The sequence below is a fragment of the Symphalangus syndactylus genome, chromosome 7 (assembly GCF_028878055.3).
Source record: "Symphalangus syndactylus isolate Jambi chromosome 7, NHGRI_mSymSyn1-v2.1_pri, whole genome shotgun sequence".
Lineage (NCBI taxonomy): Eukaryota > Metazoa > Chordata > Mammalia > Primates > Hylobatidae > Symphalangus > Symphalangus syndactylus.
The window spans coordinates 93,488,110-93,512,672 of record NC_072429.2 but is presented as its reverse complement, the minus strand read 5'-3'; the positions used below and the strand labels follow the sequence as shown (position 1 = coordinate 93,512,672).

Here is a 24,563-nt window from a genome sequence, read left to right as displayed (position 1 = left end):
AGGTCAAAGAACTACATCCCAGTCCAAACAGTATCCACATGAGTGCTGACAGGCATCAACGTTACTCACCTGCCTTTGCCAGACAGTTAATCCACCTATATGTGGGACAAAGCCTTGGTTTGGAAAACACTTTCAAGCCCACTGTCTCACTCTCTTGTCACTATAAATAACCTGGTGAGTTGGCAGGCCCGGCGTGAATGCCCACACTTTGCAGGTATGCAAACAGAACAGAGGGGCTAAGTTCCCTGGGTCACATGAGAGCTGGGCTGCAGCGCCTGGGGAGGCGGCCGTTCCCGCCCGGTGCGCTTGTCCGCTGGAGCAGAGCCACCCGAGCCTGCTGACCTCTCTGCCCTCAGGCCTGGTCTCGCAGTCCCTTGTGCCTCGCCTATGGGCAGGCGGAATCCAGAGCGTGCAGCAAGCCCGGCCGGCTCTCGGTGGCGGTTTCTACAGCAGGTGGGGCCTGGCTCCATGATTGAGTGGCCTCCACCCCTCTATCTGGGGCCCAGCGGCGGCCCCCTCCCAGCACCCTGGCTACACGTCTAACCCTAGGCTGGCCAGATGGGGCTCTCGGAGGCATTAGCCCCAGCCCTCCCAGGATTCTTAATGTTCTTCTCACAGAAAAAAACGTTCTGCGCCCTTTGTGCCGCAAACCTTCGACCCCTCACTCGGCGAGAGGGGTCGCTGAGGGAGAGCTCCACCTCTGCCGAAGAGTTCTTCCTCGCCCGCCTCCTACGCGCCCGGCTCCCGCCGGCTCCTGGGAAGCCGGCCCCGGCCCCAGCGCTTCCCTCCCCGGCCTAGCCCCTCTCTCCCACTCTTCCGCTCGCCCAGGCCTCCACGCTCAGATCCCGGTTTTTGTTGCCCGGGCTTGTTTCGGAGCTGAGCGCGCCGCCGGCTGGGCGCCAGGTCACGTGCGTTGGTGACAACCTCTCGCAGGGCGGCCCCGGGGCCCCCGCACCGCCGATTGGTGGGGCCCGGCCTGGCGCGGCCCGGGGCGGGGCCCCGGCGCCCGACGGCGGGCGGAGCGGCCGATCAGCTGTTGCGAGCGCTGCACAACAACAAAAGGACTTGGACTGGCCGGCCTGGGCGCAGCGACCCGAGGGCTGGAGCCGGCCCCGCGCCTGCCGTCCGGGTACCTGAACGAGGTGCAGCGCAGCCCGGCCCCACCGCAGCTACCTCAGCAGTCCCGCGCCGCCCGCGTCCTTCCCCGCCGAGCCGGCGGCCGCCCCCCTCCCCGCGCAGCCCCGCACGGCCCGGGCCCACGTAAGTGCCGGGGGGCGGGCGGACGTCCAGGGCCGCCTCGCTGCCGGTTGGGGCGGCAGCGCTGCCCGCTCCCGAGCCCGGCGGGGCCGGCCGCGCGCCCTGCCTTCGGGGCGCCGGTTGCGCGTTCTCCGAGCCCCCTCGCTGCCTACCCTCGCCGCCGCCGGGCCAGGCCGCCCACCCCGTGGGTCGGTCCTCGGCGGCCCCCGGGTCCCAGGGCGCGGACGGAAGCCGACAGAGGCGGCGGCGGCGGCGGCGCGGACAAGGGCCCAGCCTGGCCCCGGCGCTGGGCGGCGGTTGGGTGTTTAGTCTCTGCCTCCTCCCCCGAGCGTGGCCTGTTTTCTTGGCCGCGGCGGGACCTCCTCCTCTCACTCCTCCTCACTCCCCTCCACTCCTCCTCCTCTGCCTGCTCTCAGCCGTTGGATGGGGCCGCCCGCTCGGGACTCGGCGTCGGGGCTCCTGCGGCCACCCCCGGGACGCATCTCCGAAGACAGCGGCGCTTGGGTTTGTGGCCCGGCGCTCTGTCCCGGCCCTGCGATCCCGTCCCCTGCGCTTGCCCTCCGAGTTCCGGAGGCCCTGCGGCTACGGGGAACCTGCTCCGTGACCCGGCCACCGGCCCCCGCCTGTCCGCGGCCTGTCCCTTGACCTGGCTTGAACTCAGTCTTCGCTACCTGACTTTGCTCCTGTGGAAAGAGCGCTCTCCTTGGCCCTTAACACTGAGATCCTTTGGATCGCTCACGCTTACTGAGCGCTGAGTGTGTGCCATATACTATGCTGGGGGCTTTGCTTTATCGCCCCAGTTGATTCTCATAATAACCCTATATGAAATAGGCCCGGCTATCTTACACATAGGAAACCCGAGGCACAGAGAGATTAAGTTGCTCAAGGCCACACAGCCAATTAATAAAAGGAAGTGGTGTTTGTATTTCAAAGTGGCAGCCGAATTTTACCTGGAGAGTCTGTTTTGCTTGTATTTCCTGATTATATCTGCTCAGTAGGTTAATTCCAATACAGAGTGGATTAAGGAAGAGCCTCTTTACAAGTGTGACTCCCAAGGACTTGGGCATCAATTGCTAAAAGACCCTTTTCTCAATGCACAATAGTTTTGGGAAAAGGGGGAACAATGTGACCCTTGGGGTCACTGAACAGAAGTCATAATGAGTTCCCCCAAGATACTGAAATCACCAGCTTGGTAATTGAAATACATTTTCATTTGCAGATGTGGAAAGCACTGGGAAGCTTTTAAGTCGCAATCAGTGTATTTCTGAACTGGCAGCATAATTTTAAAAGGCCCCGCCTGGAACCAGGACCTTACTAATTTCTATGACCAAGGTCTTGTTTTCTCATCTTATCTTTTGTTCTTTTCTGCCATTGCTTCCTCCGATGTCTGCTTTCAAAATTCAAGATTATCAGGCTGTGAATTACCACTTACTCTTGTATTTGTCCACTGTCTTTCAGCCTTAGGGGCAGACGGGTGGATCCCTGGGGGAATAACCTCCCTTGCATACTAGTTGAACAGTCTTCATATAAGTGGAACAAGCAAAGACAACTTTTTTGGCTTGGTTTTTTCTGCAGTTCAAAATCCATTTTAAATTACTTGAATCTAGTCTTCATATAAGTGGAACAAGCAGAGATAACTTTCTTGGCTTGGTTTTTCTCCAGTTCAAAACCCATTTTAAATTACTAGAATCTGCACATTTTTAAAGTAGTGGAAGAGGGTGGGATAAAAAGAAGGATAATTCTGAAGCTGCTTTTCAATGACGGTACGTTTAGCCACCTGATTTCCTGAAACTGTGAAGGAACCACAACTGTACACAGATTTAGAAGTTAGATCATCAAACTTGCGGGCTTTTTTTTTTTTTTTTTTAATGTTTTTTGGAGCCGCCTACTGGCAGCCAAAACTAACTGAAAAGGGCTGTTTTCTGAAGTTCATAGACCCACAGTTGAGACTGGGAGCCTAAAAGAGCATGTATAGGGAAAACAAGGAATTGGAATCAGAAGGATTTTTGCCCTAATGCTGACTCCACCCCAACCAACTCTGTCACTTTTGAACAAGTTAGTTAATTCCTCAGCCTCGGTTTCCTCATCGGTTTCCTAATCAGTAAAATGGGACAAATAAGTACTTCAAGGCCCTGTTACATACAATAAGCATTCTGTAAATTGTAGCTCTAATTATTAAGTAGACATTTTATGGATAAAGAATCTCAAATGCAGCGATGCTAAATGACTTGTTGACAGTCTCACAACTGGCTTTGAATGAACTTGTAGTTAATATTTACCGAGGTCTGCTATTCTAAGTAGTATACACTTAATCCTTACACTGGCACTGTGAAGTAGGTATTATAACTATCATTCCCATGTTAAGGATGAGAAAACAGAGACACCAAGATGTCAGTAAATATCCTGAATTCACATAGGTTGCAAGTAGCAGAGCCGAGATTTCAAACGGAGCAGGTGAACTCCAGGGTCTGTTTTTTTTTTTTTTTTTTTTTTGGAGACAGGGTCTTACTCTGTTGACCAGGCTGGAGTGTAGTGGTGGGATCACAACTCACTGCAGCTTCAAACTCATGGGCTCAAGGGATCCTTCTACCTCAACCTCCCTGGTAGCTGGGACTACATGCACATACCACCACATCCAGCTAATATATTTTTTGTAGAGATGGGGTCTTGCTTTGTTGCCCAGGCTGATCTTGAACTCCTGGCTTAAAGTGATCCTCCTGCCTTGGCCTCCCAAAGCGCTGGGATTATAGACATGAGCCATTGTGCCCAGCCTCAGAGCCAGTCTTTAAGTACCACAATATACTGCCTCTTGGTGGGCTACCTATCTTAAAAGTGACAAAATAAATTACGCTAACAAGATCTTCCAAATTAGCAGTTCCTTTTCTAAGTGGTCAAACTAGAATGCTCTTCCCCATGAGTATTAGACTCAGTCAGCCACCTTTCTCCGCCTACAAAGCATCTCTACTCATGTAATAATATGAAAACCACTGATGATAAAATGTTAAGTAACAGTGAGATACAAAACAGTGCATTCACAAGACTATAACTATGATAAAAAGAAGCCTTATGTGTAGAAGAAAAAAAACAGAAGAAAAGGCACCAATATGTTAAGTGATGGGAACAAGGCAATGGAATAATACTTATTTTTCTTATTTTCTAGACTTTTTATAATGTGGTTTTGTTCAGTTTATAATTAAAAAGACATAATTTATTTTTTAAAGGGAGGGATGGAGGTCTTTTGAGCCAAGCAGAACAAGGACAAAGCTGCCTTCTTGAAATGCTAAGGCCCAGACACTTTGTTTCTTTTCTGTATTGAGGGATTCTTTTCTCTGTCAGGGAAACTGCTGGACTGAGGCTGGTTAAAGCTGAAAGCTTGCAGGTGCCTCCAAGAACAGCGCTACTTCACCTAACCTTCTTTGCTTCACCTCTTTGCTGAATTCCAGAACTGTATTTGTAAGTTTGTCCTCTTAGGACACATGCTTTCTCTGGAATTTTTATTTTCGTTCTATGATTGCCCTAGCGTTGTGAATATTAGTGATGATCTGGGGAGGAGAGGCGTCTAAAGTTCTACTTTTCCATTTACCTCCACGTAGAACCAGCCCAATTGAGAGCCTCCATCCCTGGGCAGGAGCCAAGGTCAACAGTAGCAGTGACTGGGCAGGGACAATCTCTGGGTCATCAGTAGGAGGGTAGGCCTTTAAGACTTTTTCTAGAACAGCCCTGTTCAACAGAAATAGATAATGTGAGCTACATGTATGTTTGAATTTTCTAGTAGCCATATTTAAAAAGGAAAAAGAAACTGGTGAAGTTAATTTTATTAATGTATTTAATATACTAAAATTATTTTTTCAACATGTAATCAGTATAAAAACTGTTTTGCATTTTGGGGGGTACTAAGTCTTTGAAATACACTCCAGTGTGTATTTTACACATACAGCACATCTCAATTCAGATACAAAGTTTTCATTTGAAGTACTTGATCTATATTTAGACATCATAAAATTTATAGGTGAAAAAGTAGATTAACATACCCTAACTGTTCCAAACATACTTGAAAGTTTTCAAAAAACTAAATTATCAGCTTTTAAGTTTAACTGGATTAAACTTAGTAAATGGATTAAATAGTAAAATGAAAAATGCAGTTTCTCGATGATACTAGTCACATTTCAAGTGTTCATGTGCACAGTGTGCCTGGTGGCTACCTCAGTGGACAGTTTTAGCAATGGGGGGAGGATCTCTCCAATAGCTCCTTGCCTTTTGTGACACCTGCGGAAAGCAGGGCCAAAGGAACATGGCTTTGCTAGTTAAACCAGCCTCACTTTTTTGTGCTAGAAGTTTGTGGGGAAAGAGAGGGACGAGGTGATTCAGCGCAGTCTCCCCATTTTCCCAACAGTGAGACTGAAGCTCAGAAGGGCCAATTTAGCTCCAGCCACCTGTAGTAGAGCTACAGCCAGAACTGCTGCTGTGGATGGCCAGGCCCCTTTAACCCTCCCCAGGAACTCCATTCTGTGTTCTTCCCACGGGTGTCAGCAGATGTGCCATGTAAACACCAGCAGTGGCTTGAGTGAGATGAAGGATGAGCTCCTCCCTCACTTGGCTGGGCTTCTGAACACTCTATCGCCCAAGGTTGGTTGTCCTTGCAGAGATATGGGACATCTGGAGGCAGCCTCTGACTTTGGGAAGCCAAAAGAGCACTGACTTGTACTGCTCCCTAGAAAGCTCCTCCAGAGAAGCTTTTCCTGTAGCTGACTTGCTACTTGCATATATTCCAGGCAGAAGCTGCCTTCCCGGGTTTGGACCTGTGGCCAGAAGGGGCAATTTGCATGTGGGAACCCAGCAGCTGTCACAGCTGCAGTGGCCCCAGCAATGTTTTTGGCCTTATAGCTGCCAGTTATCTGACCTGGGCCCCAGGGCCTTACTCTCATGCAGCATCACAGGTTGGGGACAAGGCATTCGTTCACTACGAGCAAAGGTTCCCCTGTGTGGTTCTCCCCTCCCAGTGGCTTTAGCTGATTCAGGGCTAGAGTCCAGCACCATGCTCTGCAGAATTGGGCTTATTCTCTCAACTGGTTCAGCAGACACAGAATTGTACGTGGGACCAATATCTGCATCCACAATTTAAAATAAATGGAGGAAGGATTTTGAAAATATCTTTTTCCCTCCAAGTATGTATCCGCAAAAATCTTTATTTACATCAGACCTTATGATAACTCATTTTGGGATATAACTATCGCACCACAGCAGGTCAAACAAACAAACTACACTTTTCTTCTGATTTTTCTTACATAGAGCATAAAGCTGACTGAATTCTGCTACAGCTCCAGCCTTCATGATTTGGCTGTGCTACTTTCCAGAAGGTTTCAGGAAGACTGGTTATGCAAGTGACACTTCCTGTTTACCTATTTTTAATAATTAATGGCTGAAGAAGATGAATTGTGACCACAAAGTGTTCTAATGTCATTTATTTGAAATGTTTTACTTGTGTGGTAGTGTGCCAAACAACTGTAGCAGTCCAGTTTACACACAAGGAACTGAACCAGGAATCTCATTAGCTATAGATCCCAACTACTTTTACAGCTAAAGATTATTTTGAAAGCGAACTGTCAGGAATCTGAAGTTGTAGATTCAAGGCTGATGCTTGTGATGAAAAGAGGTGGTGATTAGTGAGGTGCATTTCTTCAGCCCTGGGTAATCTCATCCATATATATAACTTTTTTTTGAGACAAGGTCTCGCTGTGTCACTCACACTGGAGTACAGTGGCACAATCATAGCTTACTGCATCCTTGAACCTGGACTCAAGGGATCCTCCCACCTCAGCCTCCCAAGTAGCTAGGACTACAGGTGCACACCACTGCACCTGGCTAATTTTTAAAAATTTTTCTGTAGAAACAGGTTCTTATTTTGTTGCCCAGGCTGGTCTCCAACTCCTAGGCTCAAGCATTCCTCTGGCCTCGGCCTCCCAAAATGCTAGGATTGCAGACATGAGCCTCCACACCTAGCCTCATCCATTCCTATGCTTTTTATCACCATCTTTGTGTCATCAGCTCCCAGATCTGTGCCCCTAGCTGAGACCACACTCCTGAGCTCCAAAGCTCTATATCCCGCTGCCTGCTGGACATCTCCAACTGCATTATTTTGCATATTCCCCCAATTTACCATGTTCGAAATGCCTAACCTGTACTTTCTGCAGGATTCATTCCTATTTCCCTAAATGGTTCCACCATCCCCTCAGTTGGCCAAGCCAGAAACCTGGGTCTTTGACTTTTCCCTTCCCCTTTTCCGGGCTTACAAGGCCCTGCAGGAGCTGGTTCCTGCTCAGCTCCCCTAGCCTGCTATTGTGACCCTCCCTCTGGACCTTGAGCGGTACTGAAGGTGCCACATTCTGACTCATGCACAGGCTTCCATAGTGTTCCTTTGCCCCCTTCCTCCATTACTGACCTCAGCCACTCAAGAGTAAAGTCATTTATTGTAGGAGTCCACCCAGGTAGCTTGGAGAACACCAAATACTTCTTCCATGGCATTCATCACACTGGATTGTTAAACTTGTGGGAGGGCCCTGTTCACAGCCATCTCCCCTGTGCCCAGCACTGCACCTGATGCATAACAGGTGCTCAGTAAATACATGTAGAATAATAGTTGACCTGGACTGAGGACTTTATTTGAAGTATTTTGCTAAGTCCATTGCCTTTAACAAGAGTAGGATCAGGGAGACTGTCTAGTAGGCAGTTTTGGCAAAGTCTCAGAGACAACAGTTTGGCTTAAACTAGGATGAGAGCGGTGGAGGGAAGCAGGCAGATTCGAGCTGCCTGTGCTCCTGGGGTTGACGGGACTTGCTGATGGTTGCGATGAGGGGTGAGTAGGAGGGAGCAAAAGGCATGCGGGCGCGGTAGCTCACACCTGTAATCCCAGTACTTTGGGAGGCCGAGGTGGGTGGATCACGAGGTCAGGAGATCGAGACCATCCTGGCTAACACGGTGAAACCCTGTCTCTACTAAAAAATACAAAAAAAGAAATTAGCTGAGTGTGGGGGTGGGCGCCTGTAGTCCCAGCTACTCAGGAAGCTGAGACAGGAGAATGCTGTGAACCCAGGAAGCAGAGCTTGCAGTGAGCCAAGATCGCCTCACTGCACTCCAGCATGGGCAACAGACCAAGACTCTGTCTCAAAAAAAAAAAGCGTGAAGGGTGACTGCTAGGGTGTTGGCCTGAATAACTGCCAGCTGCTGCTGCTTCCTGAGAAAGGGATGAAGGGCAGTGTATATGAATAAGTTTGTGGGGGGGGGAAAAACCTATCTTTGGTATGTGTTTGGTTTGATATGCCCATCAAGTAGCCAGATAGAAATGGATAAATATTCCAAGATCAAGCAAGCCTGGAGTTCTTCATTTAGAACTCACCAGAACTCCCTAAGGTAGGAGCTGTTGCCAGCTGAAGTCACATAACTTCCTAACTCACACAGCAAGTGAGCAGCCAGCCAGGGTTTGAATGCAGGTGGCTGACCCAGCACCCACCTGCTGAGCTGCTACACAGGAAGGGTGTTTCCAGTTCTAGGTTCGGCCAAGCTCAGTTTCCTACAGTGTAAATTTCTTCATGCCAGCTATAGGAATTGTTTAGAAGGTCAAAGTATGCTTGCTGGGCTTATAGATTTTAAGTGTAATCAGGTGTGCTTACAGTTACAGACAAGAAGTGCAGAGTAGAAGAGAAAATGAGCCAGAGAAGGGTGAGGGCCTGGCATAATGGTGGTCACCAGGCACTGTTGCTGGGACTTCTGGGCAGTTGAATAACATATAGCAAGACTGTTAATATCTAGAATTTGCTCATCTGCTTGCAGAAAAGTTTGAAGGATATTATTCAAATTCATCCCTTATTATAAAAGCATAGATATGAAAAAGAACCAACTCTTTCCCTTTTATTTCACATTTTAAGATATTTATAGGTTGAATTTGAGTAAGAGTATTTACAAAACATTATGTTGCATTTCTTGTGTTTGACTCCTGCAGAAAGAGAATAGCTGTAGAATGTAGGCCAAGGCATATGCTTTCTTCTAAGGGTATGTGTGTATGTGTATGTACTTATGTATATATGTGTATGCTGATTTGAAATAACTTTCTTTTTCTGTTTTATTTTAGGGATAATGATTCTTCTTGCTTTTCACCTAAGTTGAATAAGCACCCTGTGCACTTTAATCTCCTGTCGGTACCATTGGGCCAACTAAAGACAAGGTTTTGAAATCTCAGCTATAAAAGACATCCAGCCAAACTCTCAGTCTTGCCTTAACAATGTTCCAGAGGCTGAATAAAATGTTTGTGGGTGAAGTCAGTTCTTCCTCCAACCAAGAACCAGAATTCAGTGAGAAAGAAGATGATGAATGGATTCTTGTTGACTTCATAGGTAAGGTACACTTGGTTACTTGGTGGCTGATCTTCACAGTAAAAATGGAAACTTGCATCTCAGTTTTTGCATAAGGAAACCAATAACTGAGGGGTTTTCAGCCTTAAAAGTAAGCAGGAGTTTGTCTTTAAAAAATTGCAGGAAACCAACTGTGCTAGATAATGTCAGTGAAATTGACTGACATCAGACTTTAGTTTTGCAACTCTTACAGATTGATTAGATCAAGGGCACTTCAATAGAAGACCCTTTTATTAGACAAGTAGTAACCCATGTGTCTCATTACATAGTTATTCAGCAGAATAGAAACAGTCTTAAAATCACTCCTGCAAAGCCAACATAATCCATCCCATATAGTGACACACACACACACAAAATTTCTATGCTCAGAAATAATTTTATAGTCATATAGATGAATATAAATGGGTTTCTGAACTAAATAAAAGAAGATATGTGAGCATCAGCTAATAGTATCATCTCTTCTTTTTCTGTGCTGTGAATTTGATGGGTGACTTTATAACGACTGCCCAATGTGATAATCATCCTCCTGTGGGACTCTTCAACAACACACGTGGACTGCAATATGGACTACGATCTAGATACTTGCACTGGTTTCTCAGCAGAAGAAGAAGAAGAAGAAGAAGAAGAGGAGGACATCAGTGAAGAGTCACCTACTGAGCACCCTTCAGTCTTTTCCTGTTTACCGGCATCTCTTGAGTGCTTGGCTGATACAAGTGATTCCTGCTTCCTCCAGTTTGAGTCATGTCCAATGGAGGAGAGCTGGTTTATCACCCCACCCCCATGTTTTACTGCAGGTGGATTAACCACTATCAAGGTGGAAACAAGTCCTATGGAAAATCTTCTCATTGAACATCCCAGCATGTCTGTCTATGCTGTGCATAACTCCTGCCCTGGTCTCAGTGAGGCCACCCGTGGGACTGATGAATTACATAGCCCAAGTAGTCCCAGGTATGTTACAAGTATTTTACTCTCTGTAGGCAGTCCACTGAGCATGCATTTTGTCTCTACTATAATTCAAAGCTAAGTTATTAGAAGATGCAAAACTAATTTTGTTAGAGATTTATGAAAGTATGTGCATAGTACACAAGATAGTACATAAGATAACTTGTTGAGTAGTCATGGTGTCTCACACCTGTAATCCCAGCACTTTGGGAGGCCAAGGCAGGCAGATCACTTGAGCTCAGGAGTTCAAGACCACCCTGGGCAACATGGTGAAACCCCATCTGTACAAAAACTAACAAAAAATTAGCCAGGTGTGGTGGTGCACACCTGTAGTCCCAGCTACTCAGGAGGCTGAGGTGGGAGGATGGCTTGAACCAGGAGGCAGAGGTTGCACTGAGCCAAGATTGTGCCACTGCACATCAGCCTGGGTGACAGAGCGAGACTCTGTCTCAAAAACAAAAACAAAAACTTGTTCATTTTAGATTTTTTAAGAAAGTTAGATGTAGCATGGCCCCAGTTATATAATAGCATTCTCATTTACAAAATTCTGCTACTGATTAGAAATAAGACTGGCATTTCTGCTAAGTATCTTAGAACATAACTCTGACTTTATAGACTGGATTATTTAGGGTATCAAATTCAACTAGAATATCATGTCTTAAAATTTATTTTCTTCCAAGTATTTCTAGCTACATCGTATATCAAATGATGTAACCTTGAAAACCTTGTCTGAGAATTTAACAAACTCAGTTTCTTCCTGCAATACTCACACTGCACAGTCACCCAGTGCTTCTGACACCAGATGTGTGGGTTTTTTCCACACACCAAGCAAACAGTCCTCCAGCAGTGGACACCCTCTAGTGTCCTCTGATTCAATTCAATTCTGACACTGTCTACCTGGAGATGGCATCAGATCCCATAGGTTAAAGGCTTAGTCCCAAAAGACTGCCTCCCATTTCTGATGCCAATCTCAAGCCCCAGGTTTTACTTATGCTTCTGACCAACCAGCTGTAAACTGGTGCTCCCACGACCCCTTCTTTGGGTTTGATTAATTTGCTAGAGCATCTTATAGAACTTGGGGGAACATGTTTACCAGTTTATTATAAAGGATACAGATGAAGGGATGCATAAGGCAAGGCCCATGCCCTCTGTGCACCCCACCCTCCGGGAACCTCCACATGTTCAGCTCTCCAGAGGCTCCCTGCACCCAGTACTTTTGGGGTCTTATGGAGGCATCAGTACATAGGCATAATTGATTAAGTCATTGGCCATTGGTGATTGGCTTAACCTTCAGACCCTCTCCCCTCTCTGGAGTTTGAGGGGTGGGGCTAAAAGTCCCAACTCGAACTGGGTCTTTCTAGTGACCAAATCCAATCCTGAAGCTGCCTAGTTGCTGCCAACCACCAGTCAACTAATTAGCATACACTTTCCACGTTGGAGGTTCCAAGGATTTTAGGAGTGGTATGCCAGGAGACTGACAAGACCGAATATATATTTTACAGTATCACAGTCCAGCCTCAGTCTTCAAACTTGGATTCCTTACAAAAAAAGGATATGGAACTCAAAAAATACTGGCACAACACCAGAATCCCATTCAGTTAGTAATTCATTCCATCCATCATCGTACTGTATAAGCATGTCTCCCAGGGCGAGGCGACTCAGGTTTGCAGGTTTATTGATCTTGTTGGTTTCCAAAAGCAGAAATGGTTTTGGCAAACATGTAGCTTCACCCTTTCAGGCATCTGGTATACCTGAGCTTAGAGACAGTGTCATCTTTTTCTCTGAGCCTGTTTCAAGGTATTAATATAAGGAATTGATCCCAATTCATAACCTATTTATTCATTCTTTTATCGTCTTTCTCTTCATTTATACCCAAACTTTTCCATCTCTGGAAGGGACGTTAGCTTTAGCCACTGTGCTGGTCTGGGTTGCAGGTAGCAATACTAGTTTAGCAAGTACCTCTCCCTCAGTCCACTCCCATTCAGATAGAGCAAGGTGACAGGTACAAAATTAGTGGGCTGTTTTTACCACCAGACAATATAGCTGCGTTCGTTGTTGACTCCAGTTTTGCAAGATGGGGTGTAGGTAACCCCCATAAGGCCCTTAGAAGGCCCTTAGGAATTTTGACATAAGGTTTAAAAACATAGTTACAGCTTCTTGCTCAGGAACCATCCCTGCTTCCAGTACTTGTAGTTACAGCCCTGGTCCTAGGACCATTGCATCCAGTAGAGGAAAAAAAAAATGAGGTGATGTGGGAAAGAAATAAAAAGTTAAAGTCATTATACTAGCATACTCAACCCTTGGCTAGAATTGCATAAGTCATGCCAGCATCCTCCTCCCCATCCCTTCTTCCTCAGATCACCAGAAAAACAGGAAAATCTTGTGGGGACAGCCAGCCCTTCATGCTTTTATCCCATTTTGTTTTTGGGTTTTTGTTTTTTGTTTTTGTTTTTTTTTTTTGAGACGGAGTCTCTGTTGCTCAGGCTGGAGTGCTGTGGCAGGATCTTGGCTCACTGCAACCTCTGCCTCCTGGGTTCAAGTGATTCTCCTTTCTCAGCCTCCCAAGTAGCTGGGATTACAGGCGCCCACCACCATACCTGGGTAATATTTGTACTTTTAGTAGAAAGGGGGTTTCGCCATATTGGCCAGGCTAGTTTCGAACTCCTGACCTTTGGTGATCCACCGCCTCTGCCTCCCAAAGTGTTTTTGGGCATTATGGGCTGTATAGTGTGCCCTTTGGTCTGAAGAAATGACAGTTAACTATCCACATCCAAGCAGTATCTTCTGTTCTAGGTTTTTTTTGGCACTCTGAGCATTTGCATCTTCCATTGGGCAAGTAAAGCCCACTCCAGAGACTGTCTCTTCTTCTTAAGACCCATTTGTAGCTCCCCAGGGCTACCAGCACCAGTCTCACTTGCAGCTATGCTCAGGGCCTTCCCACCAGGGAATCTGCCCCTCATCAGTAGTCTATCTCTTTTGCTGACTGGCAGAATGGTTCTCATTGGTATTTGTGCCTGAGAGGGTAAAAGAGGAATGTCTAGATGCAGCCTGTCTCTGCATTGCCTGTACCACTCATTTAATGAACCCAGGATGGCACCTCCAGGGAGCACATGGGGCATATGTCTGCTTCCAGTCCCAGTCACCTTCCAAACCTGGAAGGGAGTTCTTCTGATGGCCATTGGCATGTCCTAATGTACCCCTCAAATTTCCATAGGGTTGTGCTCCCTATGGAAGCCATCCCTTTAAAAGTCCAGGTTTTCATTGTGATTTTGCCTGGCCATGTCCATTGGCCACTGCCCATGAGTCAGTAAAAACCCAAACCTAGGGGCTTCCATCATCGCTAGGAAAAGAGTGTGAAGTTCAGCCCACAGAGCCGATTTGTTTTTACCTTCTTTGATCAAAGTAGCATCCTTCCAAACAAGACGCTGTCTGTTCACCTTGGAACTGCCATCCACAACCAAGCAGCTCTTTGTCAGTCAGTTGAGAGCTATTGGCAGTGTGGAATCCAGCTCCTTAGTTCCAGAGTCAGTCCAAGGTGGAGAGAGGCTCCCTGCTTGTGGGTGTGTCCTCCTTACATTCCCTACATAACATGATCCTGTATAAACCATTTCCATTTATTACGGAACTCTTCTGGGCACTGCCCTCCCAATTAGTGTTTCTCTGACATCACCAGAGACAGCATGGGTATTTCGGGTTTCAAGATCATTTTATGTCCTTCAATCATAGGGGTAGCTTCAATTAATGTCCTATGGCAAGGGAGTAAATGCCTCTCATGTGGAAATTGTCTAGTCCAAAGTGCCAGTAGTTGTTACTGAGAGGTGCTCACAGTCTTTTGCCATAAGCGCCAGTTTCCCTTCCACATAAGACTATCAGACAGATAATTTGTCCCTACCACCACTCCAGCTTCTACGATACACCATTGGGCCTAGGCAGTGCTGTTGGTCCCCATTTAGCATGTCCAGTTAATATTGTCATGAAGAGCAGATTTACATGCCTTTTGTTTTACAGTACTAGGGAGGGGAAGTGTGTCTCCAGCCAGACATATCCATTCTCATAAAACATTTAGGTAAAGGGGATATAACTTCTTTACGTAAAGCTCACTTAAACATCCTAACTTTCATAATTCTATTGACCCTTGCATTTTTATGTTCTCCAATCTAATCGTAGCCTGAATCAGGGCTTTACCAATAGATCTTGATACTACAGCACATGGAGCTCCCATACCAGAGTCCCAGGAATTTATCTTCACCACCCCGACCATTTTACCCACTTGTGTAGGAGAGGCCTTTGGTTCCCAGCAGAGACCGAGAAATAGATCCTTGCCCATTTGTCAGTCATTATCTTGATTAATCAATCTGTCTATTGCCCAAAGCAATTGTTGGTCACTTTTCTTGTAATCTCTGCCTTCTGGCTTTTTAAGTTTCCCCAAATTTACAGACATTATGTGACCTTTGTCCAGAGAATATATCCAGGAAATATCTGAGATTGCTCCCACCCACTAAAGTAAACCCTATTACCCTGTTAATTAGCTGAAAGTCACACTGTTCTATTGTGTACCTTAGTGGAATGTTTCCTGTTAAAGTATTTTGAGAATGTTGGCATTCCCTCTCTTAGGTTGTGGGTCCAGGTGGATTTGGATTCTTGGAGCAGTTCAGAATATCCCTATTGTTAGTGTTGTCATGTCCAGGCTCTGACTCTACTAAGAAAAGTATTGTATCTATTATATCTATCTATCTGTGTATCTATCTATCTATCTATCTATCTATCTACCTACCTATCTACCTACCTACCTACCTACCTACCTACCTACCTACCTACCTACCGTTTGTTTTCCAGATATAAACAAACCCTAGGCAGCACATTAATTTCTTAACTTTACCAGTTTGCCATACTTTCAAGTCTCAATATTGTAGATGATTTTTTTATGAGGCTAAACATATTTCATTTTGCTTGTACCAAAATGAAAACAACTCTCTTATATGTTACATGATGCCAGGCTATATCCTAGGTAAGGTCATGGGTGGGGAATGTTACTTTAACTGGCACTTTATTCAGTGCTACAAGTTTATTAAGAGGTGTTTCAGGTATTCCAACAAAAATTTAAAATATAACTTTTTGGAGTTGCTATTGATTTAATTGCTTTAGAGTTGCTTCAGATTCATTTCTTGAAAATTCCTCCCTTCTGATTCTGATTTTACCTCTGAGGAATGCCACTCAAGACTTTATAATTAGGCCAGGGGCAGTGGCCTACACCTGTAATCCAAGCACTTTGGGAGGCTGGGGTGGGCGGATCACGAGGTCAGGAGTTCAAGACCAGCCTGGACAACATGGCAAAACCCCACCTTAAAAAATACAAAAATTAGCCAGGCGTGCTGGTGAGCGCCTGTACTCCCAGCTACTAGGGAGGCTGAGGCAGGAGAATTGCTTGAACCCAGGAGGCGGAGGTTGCAGTGAGCTGAGTTCACGCCATTGCACTCCAGCCTGGGTGACAAAGCAAGGCTCTGTCTCAAAAAAAAAAAAAAAAAAAGAATTTATAATTAATAGTCACTTTAAACTTACTGGCATTTGTATGTTTACTTTTCAGTGTTGTGTGTGTGTGTGTAGTCAGCAGCTTTGCAAAAGAATTTACTACAGAAACAGTACAAATGCAATGTAAAAAATTAGAAAATACAAATATGCAAAAATTGGAAATGACATTTTCATGACCCAGACATGAATACTTTTAACATCCTACAGTATATCCTTCCAGACTGTGTTTTTTTTTCTGTGCCTGTATGTACACATAAACTTTTAACCTAAATGGCAACATGCCACATATACTTTTTTTTTTTTTTTTTTTTTTTTTGAGACAGAATTTCACTCTTGTTGCCCAGGCTGGAGTACAATGGCGCAATCTCGGCTCACTGCAACCTCCACCTCCTGGGTTCAAGCAGTTCTTCTGCCTCAGCCTCCCAAGTAGCTGGGATTATAGGCATGTGCCACTGCCACCACGCCCAGCTAATTTTTGTATTTTTAGTAGAGACGGGGTTTCACCATGTTGGCCAGGCTGGTCTTGAACTCCTGACCTCGTGATCCACACCCCTCCCAAAGTGCTGGGATTACAGGCATGAGCCATCATGCCCAGCCATATAGTTTTTGTTTTGTTTTTTTGAGACAGTCTTGCTCTGTCACCCAGGCTGGAGTGCAGTGGTACGATCTCAGCTCACTGCAACCTCTGCCTCCCAGATTCAAGCAATTTTCATGCCTCACCCTCCCAATTAGCTGGGACTACAGGCGTGCACCACCACACCTGGCTAATTGTTGTGTTTTTAGTAGAGACAGGGTTTCACCATGTTGACTAGGCTGGTCTCAAACTCCTGACCTCAGGTGAGCCACCTGCCTTGGCCTTCCAAAGTGCTGGGATTACAGGTATGAGCCACTGTGCCCGGCCCAGATATACTATTTTATAAACTACTTATTTAGGCAGTGATCTCCACCATTTTGTTTCAGTAGATTTCTTCTTCTTCTTTCTTCTTTTTCAAGGTTGTTATGGTTTTCTACTTTTGGTACAGTGAGAATGTTGTTTTTATATCTTGTTTTTGCATTCATATATGATAGTAATAACTTATAGGGATAGTAAAACACATACTTTTCCATATATAAAGGATCAAAAGAAGGCACTGAATTTTACGTATTTTAACACGGAGTCTCACTCTGTTGCCCAGGCTGGATTGCAGCGGCGTGATCTCAGCTCACTGTAACCTCCGCACTGGGTTCAAGTAATTCTCCTGCCTCATCCTGCCGAGTAACTGGGATTACAGGCACATGCCACCATCTCCAGCTAATTTTTTGTATTTTAAGTAAAGGTGGGGTTTCACCGTATTGGCCAGGCTGGTCTCAAACTCCTGACCTCAAGTGATCCGCCCACCTTGACCTCCCAAAGTTCTGGGATTACAGGCATGAGCCATTGTGCCCTGCCAGAATGCACTGAATTTTATGTGAATCCTTTCTGTACACAGGAAATTCCTGTAAATTATTACAGTTTTAAAATAGTAACTGTAATTTTTTTTAACATCCTTATTTTGGGATTTGAAATTCTTTTTTTTGTTGTTTTTTTTTTCTGAGATGGGGTCTCACTCTTTCACCCAGGCTGGAGTGCAGTGGCGCTATCTCGGCTCACTGCAAGCTCCGCCTCCTGGGTTCACGCCATTCTCCTGCCTCAGCCTCCCAAGTAGCTGGGACTACAGGCGCCCGCCACCGCGCCCGGCTAATTTTTTGTATTTTTAGTAGAGACGGGGTTTCACCGTGTTAGCCAGGATGGTCTCGATCTCCTGACTTTGCGATCCGCCCACCTCGGCTTCCCAAAGTGCTGGGATTACAGGCGTGAGCCACCGTGCCCGGCCAGGATTTGAAATTCTTATAAGGAAGTCTTGCTAAATCAAGATAGAAATCAGGTGTTACCAAAATTAGGCTAGCTTTGTAGTAAATATCTGTTTTCTTAGCAGGAAATAAATCATATGTCTTTCAGAAGTCAAATTGCTTCCATTATGTCTATCATTGGGGATATTACCATAAAGCACAGAAAATTGAGGTGCTTTGTAATTACAGTGCGCTTCAGGGTATACATTTCATTGCATTTTAGCCTTTATAAATATTGTTTTTGAAGGTTTTACACGTTATCTTAAGTACATGTATGTGCCTTTAATGGCACAGCAAACCAGTTTTAATAAAAGTTGACCACGTCCTAATAGTAAAGTTACAATAGCATTTTAAATCTTACTAGTGATTTAATAGTTCACCATTTAACATTTGTAGGGCCAGGAAAAGCTGCTTATAAGACTCACGGGCACAGAGTAAGTATATTCATTTTGAGACTGTGTGATATATGTATGCATAGGGAGGCAAAGGACCCAAATGCTGACCTTTTAAAAATGACTTTCTTTTTATTTTTTTGAGATGGAGTCTCACCCTGTTACTCAGGCTGGAGTGCAGTGGTGCGATCTTGGCTCACAGCAGCCTCCACCCCCCCGATTCAAGTGATTCTCTTGTCTCAGCCTCCCAAGTAGCTGGGATTACAGGCTTGCATCACCACACCTGGCTAATTTTTGTATTTTTAGTAGAAATGGGGTTTCGCCATGTTGGCCAGGCTGGTCTTGAACTCTAGTAAGGTGATCCACCTGCCTCGGCCTCCCAAAGTGTTGAGATTACAAGAGTGAGCCACAGCGCCCGGCCTAAAAATAACTTTCTTTATATTAACTTTTTTCTATTAGTTTCTTAATGTGTCCTCTTAAAATTCTACTTTAAAAAAATTTTATATATATATGTGTGTGTGCGTGTGTAATAAATGTGTGTTTCCTCAAGTGATTTTAGGCAGAATATGTCACTGCCCTTCCTATGTAAAATAACCCTTAAAAATCGTAAAGCTCTTCATGTTACGTGTTGACATAGTTTACAGCAATCCTACTTGATTAGCTTTTTTATATAGAAAACATAATCATACTGTGTGTAGCCAATTTTAAGATTTTGTTATTCAAGAGTATTATAATATTGCCATGTAAATACCATCTCAAAATGTGCCCTGTTGTGAGATAAATAAAAACTTAAGAAATTTATTCTATTAAGCTATAGCTTCTTATCTAGAAAAATGGTAAATGAGTAGAATTTCCATATGCATGTTTCTATTAAATAAAGATTTAAAGCATGTTTCCTGGAACATTTTACTTATAGACAGGAAATGTCTTGTGAAGTTATTGTGAGCACACTGCTTTCTGATCAGTAAAATTTGGGAATTAAAATATTTTCCTTTTAAGATTATGGTGAGAATTAAAATATATATTTGCAAAATAATTGGCAAATGCAGATATTCAATAAATGTTAGCTCCCCTCCCAGACAAGCTTATATAAATGTGTGTGCTCCGTAAATGAAATTCAAAGTATAAAGTGTATTTTTAGAAAACAGTCTACTTAGTGAGCCATCTGGGGCTTACATGGCATCTTTCTAGTAACAGTTGGCTCTCCTTTCCACCACTATCAGTCAGTGGGGTTGCAGAATAATAAACTTGTCTGTCAGCCATGAAACACAAGCTCTCATTCAGCCATAAACAAATTAGCACGGCAAATTGAATTGCTAAGTAACTTTTCCAGTTTCATTAATAACATACTCTGTTATTTAATACATCCCCACTTTTTTCTGTTTCAGAGTGGAAGCTCAAAATGAAATGGGGCAGCATATTCATTGTTATGTTGCAGCTCTTGCTGCTCATACAACTTTTCTGGAACAACCCAAGAGCTTTCGCCCTTCCCAGTGGATAAAAGAACATAGTGAAAGACAGTCTCTTAACAGAAATAGCCTTCGTCGCCAAAATCTTACCAGGGATTGCCACCCTCGGCAAGTCAAGCACAATGGCTGGGTTGTTCATCAGCCCTGCCCGCGTCAGTACAATTACTAATAGTTTCAAGTTTTGTTGGTTGGTTTCTCTTGGTTTGTGCTTATGTGTATGGATGTGTGTATATGTACAATGAAAATGTTGTCTCTTTACAACCAACTGATAACCAATCACATAGTTTTATCAGTGTATTTAGACACTATCTTGAAAATCAGATTTATATGCTGTATATCACATAATGCCTTGCCTTTAACATTTACTTTTTTGTACACTTTTTCAGATTATTTCTGGAAACATATCAATATAATTACAGTGTTTGGTGTTTGGGGGTGTCTTTAAATATATTAGGGTATACATTAGTCAGCATTTTAAAGACATTTCTTCCCAAGTACGAGAATAGGCATCTTTCATTTTCACCTTATTTTGTATTACTTAATCTTTTGAGCAAGCAAAAATTTATTCTCAGGGTCAGCAGTACACTTTATTGACCAGTACTTGATAATCTCTCTGTATATGATGAATACATTTTTACACACTAACATTAGCATTAACAGGTGATAGTTGCCATGGATATAATAGAATTATGGCTGGACTTTCTTTTGAAAGAAAACTTGATGTATTCTGTGTTTATGGTTTTTCCCCAGATTAGTCATGCAGTTCATTTGGAATTCAGGTACATTAAGCTTTAGCGAAGAGTGCATTCAGTAATTCCAATGTGACTGCATGACGTGGTACAGACATTACAGGTGTTGTAGACAGAGGCACTTGTCTCGTGCAGAGGGATTAAATTAGACCTGTGAAATTACATTTGGAAAAATTCATGTCTGTAACTAACCCATTAGAGCAGTATTTAATTTGTTACGATTCCTTCCTGCCAATTCTGCCCACTCCTCACCTCGCATCAGCTATAAATTTGGAAGTACTTGTCCAGGCACTTGAGTGACTTCATATTTCTCTCTGCCCACGGGAAAAGAGATAGGCTTTATATTTCCACATAGAGTGAAAAATCCTCTGTCATGGAGCCTGTCCTGCCAAGTGGCAAGCAAGAGTGTGGGGGACTGTCTGGTGATGATGTCTTTCATGGCATCTGAGTGAAGAGTGACAGGTTGGCTCAACTTTTTTCTTTTTTTTTTTTTAATTGCCTTGTAAGTATTCTTCCCTGCAGTCCAAGTGACTTTTCATTTTTTGTTTTAACTTCAGGCAAAATCTTTAACCACTCTGGCCTCTGTTTCCCCCACCAACGGGGAGCAGTGACATTTACCTCCCTCACAGTGTCACTGTGAGGATTCTATACTGATTTGAAGTGGAGCTGTTCAGAACTGAACCTTGTAGGAAATTCCAAGGGCCTTTCTACTGAATCTGGTGATGGGGTGGGGCTGTGGCACTTTCTCTGCCACAGCTGTTCTTCACAGCGTTGGTGCTAATGAGGCCAGGGTGCAGGGTTCGATTCACACATAGGCCAGTTAACTTAGAGAAAATCTATTTCCTTACCTCTAGCCAGTCACTTCCTTTTTCCGCAGCTGTGATGGGTTTTGCTGAGCCATCCACTCTGACTGATTTCCTCTGAAGTAAACATATTTACAATCCAAAGCAATTCTACTGACAGAAGTGTTGCCTTCATAATCAAACAGCTTGTTTTTCCATCTCCTCTGCAACCCTAATTAAATGAGTACAGGTCTACAGAATGTTTTCAAGGAGAAAAACAGCATATCGTTATGTGAAGTATTATATTTTTCAGTAACGCTGTAGTGGCTTGATGCAGGGAACCCCGGGAGACTTTCAGTGACGAGCTGTGCTCTTTTCTGACTAGACTAGAGCATTTGGAGTGGAAGAGGTCAAATGTGTCTAGTGAGATGGAGGTTTTACATTGTTCTTCTACTGGCTGTGATGAAGTGCCAGAATGTCTCTTTAGAACAAGAGTCTAGATTCCCCCTTTCTCCTTATTGCCCCTTCCGTTTTGACTTCCCCTTTATTTATTTGTTGTCTAATTAGGGGCCAAGTCTGTAAAGTTTTGTCAAAGTGAGTTAGAAGTTGTTTTCTTACTATTTGTGTTTACCAGAGTTGGGAGATAAGGTAGAGTTTCCATGAAGGTGTGTATGTTTTATATGATGTTTGTTATAGGGCCATGCATTGGTAACTTGAAAATAGACCAGCTTAATGTCTTCAGGATGTAAACCTCTGAATACACGGCGTCTCTTTTTCATACATTGCATGTAAGTTGTTAGTACCTCACAAGCTATAGAAGTTCAGCCATGAGATTTTGCTTGGCAACATGAACAGATTTGTGTATAACTGCAATGGCCTTTTTTCCAGATTTCCTTATTGACTTTTTGTTTGCCTTATCTGGGGCTAGTTTTTTATGCTTTGTACCTAGAAAACAAAAAATTACATTGATTGGGCTTTTTTTCAAGGTTGGGATTACCACACCACCTAGAATATCATACTGTGGTTTCTGTCTAAAATTGGCACATGTAAGTATTGAAGAAAATGGTTATATAATTCAGTTGAAACTCTTGGTTATTAGATGTTAGGCATCTCCTGTATGTAAGACACAAGGCCAGCCACAACACAGAATGATGTTGACCTGTTAAGTATTCTCTGAAACACGGCCCAAATGCATTTTATTATAAGCTTTTTTTTTTTTTTTTGCTATTGTAAATATTAGTGGTTTACAATGCGCTTTAGACATATTTCTTTAAAATGCAAGCAGTGAGAAATAAGACCCCTCTGAATTAGTAGCTCTAAACTGTTAACATAGAATGTTACTTGGAAAACGTCTGGAATATGTGGTGTACACAAGCAGTGCTTCGTGAATGAGTTTCTTAGCTTTTACAGTGCACCATGTTTCTCAAAGTTTGTTTGTTTTTGTTGACAAAACATTTCATAATATATATCTTATGTTTATTTTTTTCTCAGCTAATTGTGTACTGCACTGTAAGTTGAAAATTAGCCATCCATTATTTATCTTCTCTGGCAGTGCATTTATATGGTTGATTGGGTAGGGAATTTTTTGCAGAAAGATGCAAAGTGATTGGGTTTTTGACTTCCTATCGCAGGGACCTTTTAAGAAATATTAATTTCCTGTACATTTTTCCAATCCCCTGCAAACTGTTCCTGTTTACATACCTTCTCTGTTGTATCAGTACTTTGAGAAGACAGTTTATTTAAAACTTGAGCAGGCTGTTCAGCATTGTTTCTGCTTCTGAAATCTGTATAGTACACTGGTTTGTAATCATTATGTCTTCATTGAAATCCTTGCTACTTCTCTTCCTCCTCAATGAAATACATTATATATTATCTTTATGTACTCTTAAGAAAAACGAGCAAGGAGGAGTATCTTCATTATTCTCATTGTCTCTGAGTTGGAAACAAAAACATGAAGGACTCCAACTAGAAGACAGATATTTACATTTAAATAGATTAGTGGGAAAAGTTTAAGAGTTTCCACGTATTAGTTTTCGTTTTTTGAGTCAAGTAAGAGACTGCTCCTTGTACTGGGAGACACTAGTAGTATATGTTTGTAATGTTACTTTAAAATTATCTTTTTATTTTATAAGGCCCATAAATACTGGTTAAACTCTGTTAAAAGTGAGACTTCTATCTTGGATGGTTTCACTGCCATCAGCCATGCTGATATATTAGAAATGGCATCCCTACCTACTTATTTTAATGCTTAAAATTATACATAAAATGCTCTATTTAGAAAACCTACATGATACAGTGGTGTCAGCCTTGCCATGTATCAATTTCACTTGAAATTTGACACCAATTAAAGTGGTTTAGGGTGGAGAAAGAGGTACTGGAAAACATGCAGATGAGGATATCATTTATGTGCAACAGTATCCTTTGCATGGGAGAAGTTTCTCTTGAAAGGCAGGCAGCTTAAGTGGACAATGTTTTGTATATCGTTGAGAATTTTACCACACTTTTAAAAATTGTGTAATTGTTAAATGTCCAGTTTTGCTCTATTTTGCCTGAAGTTTTAGTATTTGTTTTCTAGGTGGACCTCTGAAAACCAAACCAGTAGCTGGGGAGGTTTGATGTGTGTTTCAGGCTTGGAGTGTATGAGTGGTTTTGCTTGTGTTTTGGTTGTGTTTTCCTCCAGAGATTTTGAACTTTAATAATTGCGTGTGTGGTTTTTTTTTTAAGTGGCTTTGTTTTTTTTTCTCAAGTAAAATCGTGAACATATTTTCTTTATAGGGCAGGGCATGAGTTAGGGAGACTGAAGAGTATTCTAGACTGTACATGTGCCTTCTTAATGTGTTTCTCGACACATTTTTTTCATTAACTTGAAAATTCAAAAGGGACATTTGGTTAGGTTACTGTACATCAATCTATGCATAAATGGCAGCTTGTTTTCTTGAGCCACTGTCTAAATTTTTTGTTTTTATAGAAATTTTTTATACTGATTGGTTCATAGATGGTCAGTTTTGTACACAGACTGAACAATACAGCACTTTGCCAAAAATGAGTGTAGCATTGTTTAAACATTGTATGTTAATAACTGTTCTTTGTAATTGGGTTGTGGTGCATTTTGCACTACCTGGAGTTACAGTTTTCAATCTGTCAGTAAATAAAATGTCCTTTAACTTCA

The 24,563-nt window shown here is 43.4% G+C and overlaps 2 protein-coding genes and 1 long non-coding RNA gene across 10 annotated transcripts in view; 1 reads left to right on the top strand and 2 right to left on the bottom strand.

Annotated features, from left to right (window-relative positions):
- Positions 1–859, bottom strand: part of LOC134737236 (uncharacterized) — a 10,932-nt gene extending 10,073 nt beyond the window's left edge. Inside the window, exon 1 of the long non-coding RNA XR_010121928.1 lies at positions 70–859. This is a non-coding gene — a long non-coding RNA (uncharacterized lncRNA). The remainder of the gene's footprint in view (positions 1–69) is intronic.
- Positions 1–24,563, bottom strand: part of NDUFAF6 (NADH:ubiquinone oxidoreductase complex assembly factor 6) — a 185,057-nt gene that overhangs the window by 129,434 nt on the left and 31,060 nt on the right. The gene's annotated exons all lie outside the window — the stretch shown is intronic.
- The window catches only part of TP53INP1 (tumor protein p53 inducible nuclear protein 1), a 25,074-nt gene extending 511 nt beyond the window's left edge, over positions 1–24,563 (top strand). The window contains exons 1-5 of one of the 8 annotated variants that reach the window (XM_055286822.2): positions 1,020–1,260; positions 4,851–4,946; positions 9,383–9,644; positions 10,241–10,610; positions 19,783–24,563. In XM_055286822.2, coding sequence (XP_055142797.1) covers positions 9,533–9,644; positions 10,241–10,610; positions 19,783–20,032 — 732 coding nt within the window. In that variant the 5' untranslated portion in view covers positions 1,020–1,260; positions 4,851–4,946; positions 9,383–9,532 and the 3' untranslated portion in view covers positions 20,033–24,563. The other 7 variants (XM_055286823.2, XM_055286827.2, XM_055286824.2 and 4 more) reach the window with 7 other exon arrangements.